Source organism: Phoenix dactylifera, chromosome 4, assembly GCF_051530095.1.
Source record: "Phoenix dactylifera cultivar Ajwa chromosome 4, Ajwa_hap1_PhDact_Kaust_v1.1, whole genome shotgun sequence".
Lineage (NCBI taxonomy): Eukaryota > Viridiplantae > Streptophyta > Magnoliopsida > Arecales > Arecaceae > Phoenix > Phoenix dactylifera.
This window is the reverse complement of record NC_143193.1, coordinates 49,194,871-49,214,236: the sequence shown is the minus strand read 5'-3', so window position 1 is coordinate 49,214,236 and position 19,366 is coordinate 49,194,871. Positions and strand designations below refer to the sequence as shown.

At 40.0% G+C, this 19,366-nt stretch overlaps 2 protein-coding genes and 1 long non-coding RNA gene across 4 annotated transcripts; all 3 read right to left on the bottom strand.

Annotated features, from left to right (window-relative positions):
* Window positions 1-179: 179 nt before the first annotated feature.
* Window positions 180-3,668, bottom strand: LOC108511200 (VQ motif-containing protein 31-like). 2 transcript variants are annotated; one of them, XM_017842203.5, is made up of 3 exons: window positions 3,369-3,668; window positions 1,966-2,032; window positions 180-988 (listed from the first exon to the last, which is right to left on the bottom strand). In XM_017842203.5, exon 3 carries the CDS (start codon window positions 947-949, stop codon window positions 392-394), a length of 558 nt encoding a protein of 185 aa, XP_017697692.5. In that variant the 5' UTR covers window positions 950-988; window positions 1,966-2,032; window positions 3,369-3,668; the 3' UTR covers window positions 180-391. The 2 variants fall into 2 exon arrangements, with proteins under 2 accessions (XP_017697692.5, XP_088576466.2); XM_088720340.2 differs by lacking the exon at window positions 3,369-3,668 and adding an exon at window positions 2,161-3,349.
* A 1,491-nt stretch (window positions 3,669-5,159) lies between these two features.
* On the bottom strand, window positions 5,160-10,750 carry LOC113462292 (uncharacterized). The gene is made up of 3 exons (XR_005514806.3): window positions 10,170-10,750; window positions 8,089-8,153; window positions 5,160-5,722 (listed from the first exon to the last, which is right to left on the bottom strand). It is a non-coding gene; the product is annotated as an uncharacterized LOC113462292 (long non-coding RNA).
* A 965-nt stretch (window positions 10,751-11,715) lies between these two features.
* On the bottom strand, window positions 11,716-18,855 carry LOC103704794 (sucrose-phosphate synthase 4). Its single transcript, XM_008788236.5, is given in 15 exon segments — window positions 11,716-12,150; window positions 12,258-12,385; window positions 12,789-13,640; window positions 14,258-14,304; window positions 14,307-14,319; window positions 14,414-14,467; window positions 14,558-14,734; window positions 14,832-14,963; window positions 15,056-15,184; window positions 15,365-15,854; window positions 16,709-16,923; window positions 17,013-17,076; window positions 17,724-17,947; window positions 18,326-18,415; window positions 18,515-18,855. Coding segments are annotated over 15 exon segments (3,120 nt in total). The 5' UTR covers window positions 18,731-18,855; the 3' UTR covers window positions 11,716-11,861.
* Between the last annotated feature and the right edge of the window lie 511 nt (window positions 18,856-19,366).

The following is a 19,366-nucleotide window of genomic DNA, read 5'->3' as shown; positions in this document are numbered from 1 at the left end:
ATACCTACAAAATGCAAATATTATATGTACAAAAGGTGTGGCTACCATGACCATGGCATCCTAGTATTACTATCTGCTAATTGTTCTTTTTAGCACTAAGTATCCAAGTGGTTTCACCTAAATAATAACTTAAACATTATATTTCAATTCTAGACAAACACACACACAAACATGCTATCTTTGTATTCATTTTACATCATCCATTACCTTTATTTTGTTGAATGGAGAGACAACCTCTATATGTACAAGAAATTTCACCATAATGTAATTAACTTGTCTAAGTTCTTCTATATTCAATTGTACAATTTAATTATTCTTCATCAACAAGAAGAATGCGAGAATTGACACAAAGAATCATAAGATTGATTCTAGTCTCTCAAAATCCATCTCCTCAAGGTCCACGTGGCTTGGGAGAAGTTATTGGAAATAAAGGCAGCAACTCCGGTTCAGCATTGCCCGGTCTGGACCGAGGCGAGGGATGCAAATAGAACCGCCGCTCCCTGATTGCTCTCTCCTCCGCCTCCTGGTTCAACTCGATCGACCCGGTTCCCTCCTCGCCGACAAAAAGATTAGCGAAACTCGACGACGGAGAGATCAATGGGCTCAGAGGGAAGCCGGACGTCAACGAGGAAGGAGATGCGAGTGCCGGTCCGGCTGGGAGGCAGAGATCGGTGAGTTGGGGGTGCGAACCGGGTTTGGTGATGGTGAGCTTGGACCGGCGTCGCTCGTGGAGTTTAAAGGTGGGCCGCTTGACGCCGGGGAGGCCCTTGGGGAATTGGGCCGGCCCGGAGTTGGGGTCGGTGGGTCGGACCGGGGTGGGCAGGCGACTCGTTTCGTCGTGCGGGCCGGTCAGGCGCTGGACCAGTTCTTTGAAGGTGGTGGCGTCGGTATGGACAAAGGTCGTGGACGGGACGGGGGCTTGTGGGCCCAGCCCTGGTGCTTTCTCCATCTATGTTTCTAGCGTGAAGCAATGAGCCTAGAGCGTCGTCTGTTTCAAGCACACAAACCAAAAAAACAAACAAAAAAAAACAATTAGAGAGAGAGAGAGAGAGAGAGAGAGAGAGGGTTGTTATGGAACATTGGCACCAATGAAAAGTGCTTGCTAGGCTCATGGAATCTAGGTTATGTGACTACGTTTCGAGTCTTATGGCCTTATTAGAGGCTCTAATTTTAGGCATGTACTACATGATAATGGATGTGACTTCAAAGTTCATATATTTGTTTATTTTTCGGTACAACAGAAACTCACACATATAGGATGTGGGCGTAGCCCACAAAATCAAAAAAAGTATAGTGTGTAAGAGAAAAGAGACATCCTCATGGTTCTCCCAAATAAAACCTCCAAAATGATAGCCCCCGCATAAGATGCCACCCAATCTGTAGCACTGTTTACCTTCATGTACTAAAGTTCATTCAATAGAGCATGCGATATTATGGTGTTTCTCATATCTCCGATGTCTAATAAACCTGTGCTATGTTTTTTAACCCAATCAGTATTGGTTTTGAATGGATTGTGTTTGATTTTCGAGTGTATATAAATCTTTGTATCATTTCTCATCCAACCAAGCGAGTTATCTAGACTTATTGATGTCTCTGATTGCAGTGTAGCTTAGAAGTTGCTTCAATGAAAAGTCTCCAATCACTTGAGGACAAGAATTACAAAACAAAAGGTTGCTTTCATGAAGGATCTAAAACCTAAGAGTTGATAAGGGCGCTGGTGTAAGTGGAAACTAGAAACACCCTATAAATTAACTTGCAAATAATGATATTTGACTTCATATATATTTCAACCTCGACTTCAGTATGAACTATTTGGAAGAAAGCATTCTTATTTGAAGCAAGGGTCCTTATAGAGTCATTTGATGAAGGTACATCTGATGGAGTCTCTCCTTAATCAGCGAGTAGCTTCCCAAGTTAGAAGAGAGTAAAGGAAGAAGAAATTTGCATGAAGCATAAGAACCTCACCTCCACTAGCTTGCTACAAAGCAAATACCTCCAGTTTCTCAGGTCATTATTCTAATCGCATCCCCACCTGCATTCCAAAAGAAACTTTAAGTATAATTACCCTAAAGTTATTCATATAATCTTTTTTTTTCAACCATAAAGAAGATTAAAAAGCATGATTGTTAAAAAAGAAAGACAATTAGAAACACTACATACATATATAACTAAAGAGGTCTCAGAGTTGATGAAAAAAAAATAGTTTGAGGTGGCGTCTTTTTAAAGAGGTGAAACAAGGGGAATGAGGAGACTTCCATCCCGTTTCTCAAGGCTTTCATGGAAACATGGGCTCTCCGTGTGTGACGAGGAGGGCATCAAATTAATCATCATATTCTCGCAACTGAAACCGCATGGAAGTTTTGGATATGGGAAAGAGAGGCAAAATGGTACAGCTTGAGAGGAGGACGCAAGCCTGCCTCCTCCCAATATAAAAACTACAAGTCACATCGTTCGGTTAAAGCGATGTGAATGCCAAAAAATTTCAACAGAAGGCTCTTGTGATGGAACTTCTTTTTGGCATTGTTGTGATAACCATATTTTGACTAGCTTTGGCAACCAATTCAACGAGGTTTCCTTCAACAACAAGAGAAGAAAGGAGTCAATGAAGGAGGCTGGCAGCTTCGTCAAGTAGCTGCTCTAGGTGGAAGATTCGCTGGTCAAATAAAATGGCAAGAGATGATTTATTGATTTTTATTTTTTAAAAAAAAGATATTAAAACAATAGCAAGCCACAAAGAAAAGAAATCAAAACCACTGATATATGGAAAATTTAGACAGTAGGTTAACCCACATCCACAAAGGTTTTAACTTTCGATTTATGTTTTTAATATTTTCTGAGAACAATAACTTAGTTTGTTTGAATTCTGATAAATTGCAAGTCCTGTATTTCGACTCCATTAATTTACGGTCGATATACTCCATTATATCCTGCAACGAAAGCATCTCTTCCTTGCAAGCCTTTTAAATCAAATTCTTCAAAAACCATGCATCTATATTTACTGCATTAGTCTAAATTCCTTGGAGACCTTAAATTCCAGAGTCCGGTGTTTTATGTGTAAGTTGTTGATGTCTAAGCTCATCAAATAAATCTCTGAAGCATATTTCTACTTTCAACTATTAGAAAGAACAGAAAGAGAACGCAATTCATAAAGTTCAGAATCGTATTTAGTTGTCTCACCAATGTTCCCTTCATCTATGGAAGCAGAAAAAGAAAACGATGGCATAGAAAACAGCCGAGTTTTTTAATGGAATTAAACCCACAAAAGAACTCACCTCATTCAACAAGATCATCTTTAATACAAATGATCAAAAAAAAAAAAGGAAAAAGAAAAGAAAAACAAACAACAATTGGCGACATTAATAACTCACCAAAATACTCTCTACGTCCTCAGTCCGTCACCTTCTTAATTGGGCTTTTGGTGGGATTATGGAAAGGAAAACATGGGGTTATAGAAAAGAAGAGGTTTCATGAGGAAACCGACACCGCAATGAACAGACTGCTGCTGTACGCGTGAAAGATCATCGCATATAAGAGAGAAAGGAGGAAAATAAACAAGAATAACGTTGGAGGTTTCTTTACGTTTTAAGTGTCCGTTCAGATATTTTTAGCTAAACGGACCAGGTCAGCAAGACAAAGACTTTTAATTCCTGAAGGAACGAGTAAAGGACGGGGATGGGATCCAGGAGGTCATCAAGGAGGTCAAAAGGGAGTCAAGAGGAGCGCGAGAAGAGGAAAACTCCAGGGAGGAAGCAAGAGGATGGGAATTTCAAGTGCTGAGAGAGACCAGCTGGAGCAAGAGAAGGGGAGCCTCTTTTGACATCAGAACTGATGCATGCCACCTCATGAGTTGGTTGTAAAAAAATCAGGTTGGGAAAAACAGAAAAAAAAAAACTACGTGTGAATTTTTTACATGTGTGCTCCTATGTGATATAGACAAATAAACAGTGAAGTTACATCCAAGCCATTAAAAAATGACTATTTGGATTGGACTAGACACTATTGAGTCACAAGGAGAGAGAAAATATCTTGGTTTAAGTCCCTGACCACTTCAAAATCCTCAAATCTCAGCTTGCCAATGCAATCACCTCTCTCTCTCTCTCTCTCTCTCTCTCTCTTCTTTTTTTTGGTTTAAAACATTTTACTTTGTCCCTAGTGTATTTTGCAATGTTCTTCTTCTGTATCCAACTACTTATGTTTTGGCTTGGATGCATACTTGACTAATTGAAAGCCATTTTATTGATCATGAACTAGTAATTGGTGAGTTTTTGCACAAAAAAAAAAAAAAGGAAAACAACTGAACAACTTAATTATGTAAGAGTTGGTAGGAGTTCTGCACATGCTATGCATGCATGGAGGGAAGGTAGACAAAGGCTTTGTACAAGTATGTAAAAGCAGACATAAGAAATAATTATACAAACATAAACTATAAGAAGTTTACTTATTAGAGTTGCGGATTTCTACGTAATCTTGTCCCTCTAGTTTTCTTAAATTGCCTTCCTCCCCAATATTTTGAAAATTACAAAATTATCTATCTTCAAGCATATAGAACCCTCCATTTGGTTAAATTAAAATGGGATCACTGTCATGGTTTTTTTTTTTTTTTGATGTTAACGACCCTTTTAGCCTTATTATGGAATCGATCGATTGATTCATAGGTGAAGGCATAAGGAAATTTTCTGGCTGTTTTACAAAAATCAAGAAGATAGACTGTAAGATAGATTGTAATTTTGAAAAGCTGAATACATCCCTGACATAATTTTAATATTTAGTTTTAGATAGTAGAATCAAAGAGATTTTAAAGTTACTTGGACAAGTCGTCGTATTAATAGGCAAACCATATAGATTGTATTTACAGTCTAGAATGTCAAGGGATTTTCTAATACTGATACTAAAATTAGAAGTTCGTATAATTTAAACTTTTACTGTATGGCATGTTAGATATTAGATACTATGATTAATTACAAGTTTGTGTGGCAGAAAACACGATACAGGCTGCTTTTGGTTGCACTGTATAATAGAAAATTTAGTATATGTTTCTAACAAAAGCCAAAGCATGTAAGTTAAGACATCAGATCAGCTGGATCTCCCAAACTTGGTATTTCTTAACATCAAAGGCAAAGCATGGTCCAAGGGTCCCCCGACCCCCCCCCCCCCCCCCCCCGCCCCAAAGGATGATTCCATGAGCTAGGTGCCATGGCCAGGACATGGGAGAGCCTGGCATGCCATTTAACTTGGTCCATTCACTACATTCCATCACAAAGAGCATCAAGGTACACTCCTACAGCAGAAGTAGGTGAAGTTTGTCATTGCCAGCAATTGGTAGTCTTTGTCTAGGTTTGGCTGAAAAGCTATGCTTCCACTCCTCCAGATCTTCCAGCCGAAGGCAGTGCAGCCAATCACTCTCTTCACATCAACCTGATTATCATTTTTCACAGCGTCGCACGATGACTTAAAGAGTAATGATCTCAGCTATCGATCACAATACATAGTCAAAGTCTTCAGTCTTCCTGATCAGATTACATCACCACAGAAAATACTTATTATGAGAGAGGGAGAGAGAGAGAGAGAGAGAGGTTCTACCATGACATGCTGTGATAGCTTGATTACATCCCTTTCAACAATGTCAAATTTTGCCCGGACAGCACAATTTTAGAAGCGAACTTTCTTGATCTGCCAACATTCTCAAATGTGAATACAGTCCTCGAAATTGGAATAAAATCAACTGCAGCAGATGGTAGAAGATAAGCTACCTTGTGCTCGTGCCATTAAAAGTCCAGAAGGCAAGATGGAGCAACCAAAATTTGGCATTCATGAAATCTTATATGAAAAGGCATGGAAAATAAAAGACAATCATTCCAATAAAGAATATGTTTTAAATACACATTTTTTCATAAATCTTTTCACCATAGGAATATATACTGTTTAAGAGAAGGGTCAGTCTCATAGAAATGTAACTGGACTTGCATGTATCTGATACAAAGATATGGTCCAGATTCTCTAGAAGTTTTAGATAAGAAAAGCAAATAACTGAAACATCTTATAATAAGATCATAATTTTGTAAGCAGACCCCAAGACTAGAAAATGCTCGCTAATCAATACAAGATAAACCAAGCAAGAGTGGGCTCAGCCCAGTTCTCGAGCCCGGGCACAGGTTAACTTATACTGGCTTAAGTTAGATATATGAGTATATGTCATAACCCTCAAATTGCTTTAGGTCATTAGCTCATTATCTTGCTAATGCTATGCATGGGTTCTCAAATTGCAGGTAATGGCTTCTGTTGTCCCTATAACGATCAACACAGAAGCCATGCTGTGATGTTCTCAGCTGATGCTGCAAAGCCTAAATCCAGGCTTACAAAACTGAGATTCATCAATACCCTATTAACAGTTACCGCAATATGCAAATTGGAGGAAACTGAATGCATTATTCTTCCATCAATCAAACTGTCATTTGATTCTAAACTACACTGACCGAAAAGGAATCTGTTTCTCTTCTAACTTCCCGAGACCTACCCAGGGCACAAATTAGATGAAATGAGCAGCATAGAACTTACAATAGACAGTATAACTTTTGCTAAGCATTTCTCGTATGACAGATGCCCAATTTTGGCATCTAAAATCACACAGCCTGACTGAGTTTGATATCAACTGCAAAAGTCAATATGACCATCATCAAACTTCGTCGCACAAAATAGTGGTTGATTAAAAATGTTCAGCGCACATAGGCAAGTTCTGAATTTTGCCATATCATTTGGTCGTCCCACAACAAACATAGCAGACCCATCAAAAGCAAAGCTGATGGTTATGGTTATGGTAACAATCCTAAGCAAAAAAGCAAAAGATGAAACAATTCAGTGAAAGATAAAAGAACTATACCGCTAGGGCATCCCCAACTGTCGGAACTTCTTATTTGTGAAATTCTTGAGATAACTGAGAGCCTGCATCCAGTCCCTTTATCCACGTGACAAACTAAAGATACTCTTATAAATGACTTCTTGAATTTAAACACAAAAAGAGGGGGAAAAGGATCTTCAAACTAATCCTTCAAATTCTCTAATTCAGTTCCCTATGGAACAAGTTGTGCCATTACATGGTTTCTAAATCAAGATTTTGGCATGGCAAGGATGCAGAATCATGTAACCCAGTAATCAACATAATTCTCGAAAAATGAATTGGATAATTATATTGATAACCAAAATTAGATTTGTTGATGGATCAGATCATAAACCGGTTTCAACAAACCAATCTGGTGGGACTTTTCCTTCTTCTTTCCAGATCTAAGCATTTGATAGTGATCTGGATTTGCCTAACCTGGCACTTATCAGAATGGATTCAAATAGGGGTTTAATGTGATCCAATTGCTAACCTATAGGAATGCATTATATATAATACAATAGTTCATGAAAATATATGAAACTGTCGATGTTGCTCCACCCCATAACCACATCCCCTTGCCCATCCCTCTCCCTCAATCACTCCCACTCTGTCCCACTCTCCATCCCACCAAGCAAAACCTCCCACCCCCTTCCCCAACCAAACCACCCACCATCCGACCACCCCACCAACCAAAAAACCCCTCAGCTCATTCTCCATCTGCTCACTTTTTAGCGAGACAGAGAGATATAGAGATAGAGATAGACAAATAGATAGATAGATAGATAGATAGAGAGAGAGAGAGAGAGAGAGAGAGCATCAACCACAGTTTATCTCTAATCCATTCCTTCATGATCCCGTTTCTTTCTCCCACCTTTCTCCTAAGAAAGAGTTGCAGCTATGGATTCTGCTCCCCATCCTTTTAATTAAGCATTTAAAATTAAGCAAGGTTTTCAACCCTTATGGTAAGGTGGAGGAAGTGTACAAAGCATGCAACATTACATGAAACATGAGAATCATGATAAAGAAAAATGAGAACATACAAGTTAAGCTCCTGATGTTTATTGCTTACAATAAATAAACAATATTGAAACCGATACCATTATAACGTGGTTGGCCTACCCAATAAGTTTTGCTCAAACAGTAACTCTCTGGCAGACTAACAATCCAATGGTCATCAATTCAATCAGCTAAATCAATAAGGAAAGTCTCACCTCATTTTTGCTCACATAGCCAACTTTTGCACTACTGTTACCAGACATCTTCAGCAAATCCCTACCTGTGTCATGTGAAAATTAGGTCCTCAGAGTATTTTACGATTTCACAATCTCGAAAATAAAATTTCCAGATCATTAAACTGAAGTCATTAAGATAATGTAGAAGAGTCAGATGTTAACAGCAAACAGCAGTCAGCAGAGTGAACTACCACAGATGACACGATTACAAATTCCAAAGCAATTGTCCATGTGTCTATTACTCAAGACTGATCAAGAAGGTCCCTCAAGAAAGCAATTTATCAATCCAACCCCATCACCAAAGTATTCAATTTCACATATAAATTGGCATCATAATTGTTGTGCTCGTTTCTTGGTAAATTTTCTTATATCCACTACTAGTAACTAGTAGAAGGATTAATAAGGCTTTCTACATGTTTGAATAAGGTCCACTATGTTTCTTGTCACATCAAAAACAATTTCTTTCTCAATAAAACTAGTGGAATGCATTATAAACTCAGACAGGTTTGACTCTCTTGCCGAGGTATCATAATCAATGTTTTACCTGGATGCCTAACACTTGTGTCAGGTGTCCAAATCTTCAGAAGAGTTATACACAGGGAACCTTCAAAAAATTCAGGCACACGGACTCATGCGACATCGTGTTGATATATTTGCAAACATGTATAGATGCACATATGTAATGAAAATTGGTCGGATCAATTGTTTTGTAACATGGTAGAGCTTGAAAAACTTATATCAGATGTTATATTCAACTTGAAAAATTCTAGGTATAAGTCCTTTGAGTTACATGTACCTATGAATGATGATATCATGGCTTGTTGATTTGAAGTGTCAAGGAGTGTCAGGAAGCATCTAAGTGTAAAAGTTCCCAGGCACATTAAAAGCCTAAATTTCGAAGCGTTCAATTTGTTATAAAAAAAGATTAAACTATAATGGTTACTTGCAGAAGACCAATTAACTTTATCAGTTCTTCTCACATCATTAAATGAAGTTGCCATGCAAGAGAGCTATCAAGCTAGATGGAAAGTTAAATTCTAAAAATTATGTAATACAAGAATACCTCAACCATGATTTGGTATATGTTATAACCAAAGTTTGCCTTGGGGTAAAGAGAAAAACAAGGATCAACTGCTGCCTATTATCATTCCTCCTATCACAACCAACTTTGCAACTCTTCATCCATTCCTTCTTCCCTTCTCCATATACAGCACACTTTTATCCATTCTTTTTTTTATTATTCTAGAAAATTCATTGTTAATCTGAAGCGGATTCCTTATATGATAATTCAAAATCTGAGATATATTCTCGGCTTTGTTCGGTTTGATCTATAAGTTTTTCTGTAAGTCCATTAATTCATTTCATTTCGATAACATTTTTCAATTTAAATTCAGAATAACATGAAAATAATTTTAGATTTGAGAGGGAAACATGGCATCACCAAATTTCTTTCTCCTTCAACAGCTTTCCATCCTCATGAAACCATACAGCTCACGGGCATTCCTCTAAACAGACTTATTTCAGTCTATTGACGTCACAAATCCTTCAACTGACACCAGGTTTGTGCACATTACATACATTCTGCCTAAACATTAATTTGGTGCACTGATGATTGCTAAATTTCTCTATAAATAAATAAATAAAAGTGCAACTTCTAGTGTCTCCATCCACCAAAAGGGATGCATATCATTTCCACGATGAAACCATCATCACAAGTTTAATGTTCTGGAACAATTCAGGTTTGTGCACATTACATACATTCAGACAGAATTCATATTGTAGAAAAATAAAACATAGCAAAATTATAGCATAGCAAAATTTGTCAAGCATTATTAACAAAACCACCACTAGCAACAAATTATTAACCAGTAAATTGCAAAATTGCTTACTAGTCAAATACTTCTTGAGAATGTCGTGACTATGGATGAAACTACTACTTGATCAATTCAATTACGTGAGAAAAACTCAAAGAATGTTGGGACTATGGATGAAACTAATTAGCACCAGCACCTCCAGACTAAATCAGTTTAAGATAAAAAGAATAAAAAAATGATTTCTACCTGCCCTGGAGCGCAAACAACACTTCATCCGAAGGAGAGACATCAATCTCCACAAAATTTACCCAAGAATCAAGATCAATCTGGTAGGCTTCCATTTCTCAACAAAGAATAAGATCACTAAGTATTGACACTCAAAAAATAACTTCTTTTTTCCACAAATAATGGCAAACGGATCAAATTTTTACGGCGTTGGGAGCGGCTTCGATCGAATCGCCGCCATGGGCGCAGGCGAGAGGAGGATCTTTCAACCAGCCGCACTTCCGCTATCGCATCCGAGGCGATGCGAGCTAATAAGAACGCCAGGGTTTCATAAAAATCGGATTTGTCTGCGATCAAATCAAGGATCGGAGAGCTCTCTAGGATTATGGTTATGGGGAAGCGGAATGACCTGGTGGAAGTGGGGAGAAAAAAAAGGGAGGAATAAGGGCGAGGAAGGCGAGGAGGAGGAGACGACGGAGTCTCTTGGAAGCCAGGTGGGGAATATCATTGCCCTCTCCTCGGAGGCCGGAGCAGCCACCCTTCCCATCGGAAAATGGACGGAATTGTTAAAATCGAAAACCGGAGATTTTGGATAGATTTTGTTAAAACCGTAATTATTTAATCACACATGATAAATTTTAGATATAAAATTAAAAAATTTAAATAATATTTTTTATTTTTTTAAAATAAAATGTTATAAATGATATCAAAATAGATCCGGCCTATAATTTATTTGGACTAGAAGGTACAATAATACGAATCTATTTAGATAAATTTTGAGTATTTAAAAAAAATAAATAATATTTTTTAGCTATTTTTTTTTATAAAGATCCAATGCAATGAGGCAAGCACTTACTAAATAAGTTTCACAAAAACGCAAGGTGACTAATGATATACATAATTAGATAGTGCGTATTACACTATATGCCCAAAATGGTAGTACACTATACCGATCACAACTGTTTGTTTTCATAAACCCCATTCATCAAGTGCTGATCTTGATGCACTGCCTCAAAATAAATGGTTGATACCATGCACCGCTATATGATCCGTAGTGCAGGATATAATTCTCTAATAGATATTTGTTAGCTTTTTTAGAGTTTAGATACCGTACATTAGGCTTGCTAACCTTGGTTTGTGAGATGCATAGGAATTATACGATGAGATGCAGTGGAAACTCTTGATGGATGCATATAAATGAACTAATAATTAAAAATTATTTCAAATAATTAATATAATTTTAATTTAATTTTTTTTAGTCAATATTAGAGGTCAGGTTCATATAAATTAGTGAAGGCTAAACATTGCGTGAGCTGATTAGGTTGAGTACCCTTGCTGTATAACCATTCAGTTTATTCACAGAGCATTTTCCAGAGAACTTCATCATACCAATCATCTTAAAACTTAGTACCTATATGAAAAAATCATAGACATGCAAAGTTATGAAGCTAAAGAAGCCAGTTAGTAACAGACTTTGGGTTAGCCAAGAACATTGTCCACAGAGGCCTTATTTATCTGTCTATTTTTTATTTATTTTTGGGAAAATAAGATTGCAATTTTTTTAAAAAAATCCTTTTGTAGTTGTTCATAAGATTGCTCCTTGTAAACCAGAGTCTACAACCACTTGTACATCAACTTACATACCAGTTACTATAATATTTGCTTGGTTAGCCAAGCAAATGTATCTGTGACAATAATATCTGCATCAGTGTATCAAAAATTAATATATCTCGTCCCAATTTTCTCAATACTAGTTTGCATCTCGGAAACGTCGTAACCTTCGGCTAGAGAGACAATGTTCGGGCTATCCAAGGGGACTACATCTTCTCTCTTGTAACTGTTGACATCACGTAGAAGCTTCTCACTCCCATGTTTAACCAAGCCTTTGAGTACTAAAGTCTTGTGGAGACCAGGAAGGAGCTCTTCATGATCTGTATCCCCTTGTTCTCCCACAAATACCACCACTTTTGAAAGATCAATGTCCCATCTTATTGATAAATACCTTCAAATCATGCCCAAGTTGATGGTAGTGTGTTAAAATCCTTGATACAAAAGAAGTTTTATTGATTGCAATGATAAAATGCCCAAAAACAAAAGGCTAATACTAACCTTAATGCGTGTGACCTTGATGCAAATAGAGGAATCACATTCAAGCGTGTGCATGTCTGTGTGTACACTAGGTTGCATCGGAAGCCACGCATCCGAAGTCTTTGTCGAATAGCATCAATCTTCCAAACCTAAAGATATTATCATTGTATTAGTTTCGCAAACAAGGGTTATATTAACCTTCTTTCATTTATGCCTGATTACAACTAAGCATCGTAAGCAAAAAGAAAGTATGATGCTTTTGGAGGCCTAATGTTCACCACAAAGTTGAGATTTAGATCAAAAAAAGATATCCATACTCAAAAATTAGTAGAGCTGGCTGAGCCAAAAACCTAATTGAGCGAGAAGAGACTCATTCTCTCCTTCTAGCCCTGCATCGAGACTTCGAGCCCTGGATGTCGGGTCATCTTATGTATGATATTATTCTTGTTAGTTATTTGATTTTAAAAAAATTCAGTTGGTAGAAAATAGATTAATAAAATATATTAATTTTAATAATTGTAGGAAAAAAAAAAGCCCGTAAAATGGACTCACCTTAGCTCCAGCCTTGAGAGAGTAAGCATGGCAGCGCGAACTGCAAGCCTGCTCGTCAACGGTCAGATCATCCCCCTCGGCCCCATCCATCATCGCCAATCGCAGCACAGCGGACTTCACATGCTCTGCAGGCCATCTGTACTCCACGTGTGTATTATAATCCGTGTCGGCAATCAGATCCCTCCAGGGATGGCACACCTGGCTCCCGCTGCTACAGATCAACGCATCAAACTCCGTTGGATCCACGTGGCAGCATCTCAACGCCTCGACCGTCTCCATGATCGTAGACCCCGTGGAGAGCACGTACCCCGTTCGAGGACCACCAACCGCCATGACCTTTCTGATGGTGCCCTCTAAATCGTCGATCACCAGCCGTCCCTTTTCATCGTAGCAATCAGCGGCGATCACGAAGAGCTCGCGTCTCCTGCCTGGGGAGTAATCGACGGGAGCGCTGGTTGCGGCGTGCGTGCGGTCTGGACGGTGGCGATGGAGGGCTTCGAGGATGGCGGCGACGTCGGTGCCGTTGGGTTTGAGATCGGCGGCGGCGGCGGCGTCGAGGGAGAAGCGGAAGGAGAGGTCGTGGTCGTCGGCGACGTCGCGGAGGGAGTCGGTGAGGGGCTCGTCGGGGAGGCGTGGCGCGACGTCGAGGCGGGTGGTGGGGTGGAGGGTTCGGCAGTGGGCGACGTGGGAGAGGTAGTGGCGGCAGTGCTCCGGCCAGGAGAAGCGGTGGATGTTTCTGAGGCCGCTGCGGCGGCAGTCCAGCCAGAGGGATTTGCTGGAGACCAGCTTCAGGAGTGCATCGGACATGGCATGGTGGTCATGGGGATCCACCAGGAGGCCATTGTTCAGTGCCTGGCATGAAAAATATAGCTGTTAGATTACTACTTCCTTCGCAGCCTTCTTCATATATTTGGTTGGTCTGGAGTGAAATCATGCGACAGTTTTTTTTTTCCTTCCTTCCTTCTCAGCTTAGTCTGCTAATTACACCAAACCAAAGAAGTTGCAAGAGAAATGGACTCTCGTTGCAGGAGAAACTCAGGTAAAATGTCTCACTAAAATCGATTCCCGTCCACCATTAATGGAGCCATATATAGTTTAACCAAATGCATGCACCTTAAAAGAAGTTGAGCTCAAAGCAAAGCTGCAGTGGAAAAGAAGACTGGATCTCTCATCTCTGCAACTCAAATGTGAGGTGGAGATGATCCGAATTCAAGAGAGGTAGCTAAGCAGAAATCCACTAGAGACTACCAAGAATGGGATCAGTTTGCATTAAAATATTAGGCTATGTGGAAAGAAAGCAATTATAAAAAATACCAAAAGAAAAGCTACTTATATTATATAAGTATTTAAACCACCCTGCCCAATTAAAAACCTCTGCTTTCTTAATTACTGAAGAGATAAATTTGTACTTATAAAGTAACCCAATGAAAGTTTTCTCACCAAAATACGAGAGAGAGAGAGAGTTTTACCTTGATTATGTCTACTGGTCCCCCATTCTTGGTTGCGACGACCGGAAACCATAAGCAGCCGCCTGCAAAATTTTCGAACAGCTCATATAATCCTTGAGAAAAAAAGTAAAACCAAGTATAAGTTTTCATAAAGAAATCAAAGGAAGCACTCCTTACCTCTATGAGAGTGAGGCCAAAAGGTTCAACCAGGGCCGGATTGATGAAGACTCCCTGCCAAAAATTTAACACCAATTAATCCAACGTATACCAAAGCCAGACCGATTTCAATAACGTGGCCCATGATGGGTCATTCTCCAATACCTTAGTCTTTGCTGCAAGACGGTATACGTGAGGAACATCACTCTGCTTGTGGTGCTTGGGGTATGCCACCTGACCATAGAGATCATACCTGTCAATAAGCTTGAGGACCGCCGTCAAAACCGCCGCCCCGCCGCCCGACATTTCTTCGATATCATCTCTGGTGCCCAGTATCAGTGTCTGCAATAGTGCTCAAGTCCAATTACTCCCACTTGTCTAAGTTCACTACTCACTAAGACATCATGAAATGGATGGAGGCTAATCATGGACTAATTACCAAGTTTGCAAGCTCTCGAAGGGGGCGGTGCTCGCCAAATGCCTTGAGCAGTGTCATGACATTCTTCTTCGGGTCGGGCCGAGATAGGGCAAGGATCATAGGCTTGTGAGGGTTTGTGAAGAACCTCATTATCTGCACAAGGCTATCTTGTAAATTGTACTTAATAACAAAAGCAAGGGAAGTAAAAACGGATGTTACAATTAAGCTCAAGCTTGTCTTATAACCTCAGACCATATGGGAGGTAAATCTCTCTTGCCCTGAGTTCTATCCGAGCCGATCAACGATGAGAGATCGCCATCCCCTTCCGACTCTTGAGTGCTCACATGGCTGAAATCCATCCCTGGTGGTATTACCTATTAATTGAGCAAGCCATTTGTAATAGAATCATGCAGTCAAAAAAATAACTCAAAATAACTCAACAGCTATGAACGCAAATGGGCTGGGCTTGGGCTGAGCAAATCAAACATCACCGGAACATGATTTAGCCCATATAGCAGCCCATTCGCACCACTAGATTGGAATCGATTGCTTACCACCATCCGAGGCATGTAACGGCCAAGGCAACTAACACCTCTCCTCCTCCTCACCCTGAGCTTCCTTTCTAATCTTATATCGAAACCATCATAAATCCCCCACTGCTCGTCGATCTCCTGGCGAGTGCTGGTGACAACCAGCTCGGTTGCATCGAGCGCCGCCTCCTCGGCCTCGATCCTTCTCATGATTCTATATGTGGAGTTGATATTTTCTCTGCTTAGCCTGCCTTGCTTGAGGAGTTGCTCAAGTTTGTTCCGGCCTAATGAGTGGCCTGTCATCACCATAGGCACGCCGAGGGCACCCGAGAGGCGGGCCGCCGCCTCGCCGGCATCTGCATAGTGACCATGGATCACGTAAGGCCATGCAGGCTTGGCACTGCCATCCTCACCAATCTGGTCACTCAGGGCCCGAGCAACGTTTGTAACGTGGGCCAAGGCCCGGTCCACAAACTCAGGGAGGTGCGGCCACAGAGACTCCTTGGGCAAGTACCTGAGAATGACATGAAGAGTGAATCTGAGGTTAAGGCCCATAACAATCGTTATAGTGGGCCAAGAGGAGTCAGGTGTAGGCCTGTAACGTTTGCTAATCAGATAAATAGATTCATTGATTTAGTGCTAACGTCATTAGATTGGACATAGGTCCATCTAATGAGAAAAAAAAATACATGGTGTCCACACATTGTTTCAACAGAGTGTAGCCACTAGCATGGTTGCCCTGGAATAAATCATGATCCATTTGCATTCCTTCAGATGATGATATATGGTTGGTTGGCCGATGATTGTTAAAAATATAAATATGATTCTAAATGAAAAATTTGGCATCTAAATTATAGTGTTTCCTCCTACAATATGTCGAAGACAATGTTGAGTTTAATATCGATAATTAATTCCTTTCTACACCTTGATCTTTCTTCCATTTGATGATTATGATCTAGTCGTACTTTGTTTTGTGCGCATTCGGGCTTGCATCTTATCCACCTTGGGCCTATTCTATATATATATATGGGGTTAAAAAAAAATCAAAATAAGGGACCAGGGATAAAGATTCCAATGAACAAGCCGGGAAATTATTGACTGGATCAAGTCAACTAGCTCGGCAGTGGATGAATCCAACCACAAACAAACATCCGCAAAGACGAATAAAAAAGAAACAAAAGGGTAAGGCGCGTAGTACACATATATTTGTGTGTATTAGTTCGCAGTTCGATTGATCTATGAGCTCAACGGTGGATCAGGTCAAACTAAAAATTTGCCTAATCATTACATACAAACCAAACTCTAGAGCATCGTGCAACTTTTTTCTTTTCCCTAAAATTTTATCAAAATGCGCGTTCAATATTTTACCTATCTCGAGGTCCACATGGCAGTCGAATTATGTAGGCCCCACAGGAATCACCATCAATGCTTGGATCACGATCGGACGGACGGGTCAGCATCTCGACCGGCTCACCGTAGGTCCAGTCAACTTGTGGGGCCAAAATTTGGCGAGTCAGGAGGTCCACACGGTAGACTCCCTTGGTGGCAGCCAGAGCCCGGGCTAACTCCACCACATATTTTACCTGATCATCACCTATGATGTTAGAACGAGATCATGTATATAATGTTTTCCAGCCACAAAGAATTCATGCAAATGTTTTTGATGGTACACCTGCCCTCCTGTGTCCGAATCTCTTCCTAGTTCCATGTTCTCTCCACGTACTAGTCCATGCAAACTGCAATAAAAGCATACGTTAACAATAAGTTCTAAAGAAATTAGCCATATATAGCCATTTTTGGCACGTAAACTATGTTAATCTTGTAGGTCTTGTTGTAAATAAGCAAGCTATAGTACACCTGATTCCATCATGTGCCTGAGTTATGCATCTAGTGCATGATTAATCCAGATATCTAAGTGCATCATCGATTTGGCAGAATGTGCTCATGTTAAAGTTTTATAAATTACCATTTTTATCAAAAATAAAAAAATTGCAGCATCAGTAGCAATAGTGACATTCTGCTACATTGGAATCCCTAATAGATCTCATACTAAATGCTTTTACTTCTGGAATATTATTACGCTTCCACCACGTGTCACAAGGCATGCCTAGCTTTTCACTTTGTTCGATCCTAAAGTGAGAGCCGTTCCACACAAGCAATATTAGTGACAGCCAAGTACCAAACCTTGACATGATGTGCTAAGACCATATACTCCATTTAATTAACTAATCTACGCTCATTTATTGAAAGTTTTTCCAGGAGAGTCCTGGTTAACATGGATAGAAGACAGAGTGAGACAAGATCCATGTGCAATCTATGTTCACCTCTAATAGCATAATCTAATGTTGTGATTTAGATCACTGATGAATTTTAGTGAGATCACCTGATGAGCACGATGTAGAGATGGTTGCTCTTCCCACCATCCTCCTCCCACATCTTTATATCTGAATCAATACGCAACATTACAGCACAATCTTTGGAGATCTCTGTGATCCCTTGTCTCCCTTCCTCCTCGGACAACTCGGAGATATCCTCCGCCGCATCCTTACTTCCTCGTCTTTGCTCCTCTCGTCTTTTAGCCAGCCGTTGTGCATCATCCCGCTTGATCTGCAATCATTTTTCGAAAGTATGAAGAACAATAAAGTAACGCTGTACCCATACACAATTTTTGCACACTTATACTTTTACATGCTAAAATATATATATTGATATAGCATAATAGCAATCATGATTAGGGCAATGAGGGCAAGTGTTTTCTATGATAAGATAATCATTTTTCTAAAGTATGAAGAACAATAGAGTAGCGCTGTACTCGCACACAATTACATGCTAATACATATGACATAGCATAATTGAAAAGTTTTTAGGAAAAAAAAAATAGTAATAGCAATCATGATGAGGGCAAGTGTTTCCTATGATAAGATAATCAAATGATCAAGATGAATGCCAACAAAAAGAATAAAGTAGATCTGTCATCACCACCACCTGCTTCTTTTTGCGAGCCAGATGCCAAATTCTCCAGCACAAGTTTTCCAGCCGGTTGCTACGCTCCTGGCTGTTCCTTGTTGCCACCACCTGTATGTAAGTATTAGCAACCCTCTGATCAGTGATCCCCTTCTACGAATCAAGTTCAGACGGTTGGAACAAATGGAGGAGATCACCATTTTCTAATACCTTGATCCAGGTCTTGTGGAGGTCAGTCTCGTCACATCGGTCGACGACTTCCTCCACGAAGTATTTGGTAGGACTGTATCCTGGTTCTTTTCCGTTGCCGAGTTCTTCTTTCTCCAACGCCGACGGGTGGCTCCGTTGCCGAGAGCCAACGGACCGTTTGGCGCCGGCGTCTAAGATGGCCTCCAGATAGCCGTTGAGCCACTCGTTTCCCGCCATCTCTTCCCCTCCTCGCCCCCTTGGTTTCTTTTCCTCTCTTTCGCTCCTTTTTCTTGGACTTTTATAAAAAGAAGTTGGACTTGGGGAAACAAAGAAATATAAAATGGAGAATATTTTTCTTGGAAATTATTAAGGAAGAGAGAGAGAGAGGAATGAGATTGGAGTGGGGTGTGGTTGTGGTTGGAAACCGAGTTGAAGGGGAGAGTGAGGTTGTCCTTTATATAGGAATTTGTGAGAAGAGTGGATGCCCGGAATTTTATTAGTTTGTGATAAGAAATTATTAGCATATCCGAACAGGACTCCTTGGGGAGAATAAGTGCATGGAATAACATGGGGATCATGACAATTAGCGCGGCCGACTCTAGCTTGAGTGGTCACTATTCTGGTCATGGTTCAAATGAAAAGAAAATTGCCTAGAACTAGGTTAGATCCAATGCTTGCAGTGCCGACCTTCGACCGAGGGCTGAAATGTATGAAAAAAAAAGGGGAATACATGTTATGCACATGAAATTATATGTCAAAACCTGTGCCTTTAGGCAATTTCATGCGCTGGTGCTGCATCAGGCCATCAAATGGTTCGATGAGCATCGATTCCGATCCTTTCCAAGCGAAAAGGAGGCAAAAATCGCACAGAAG

Coding starts and splice junctions, on each gene's coding strand:
- LOC108511200 (XM_017842203.5), bottom strand. CDS start 949: ATGGAGAAAGCACCAGGGCTGGGCCCACAAGCCCCCGTCCCGTCCACG.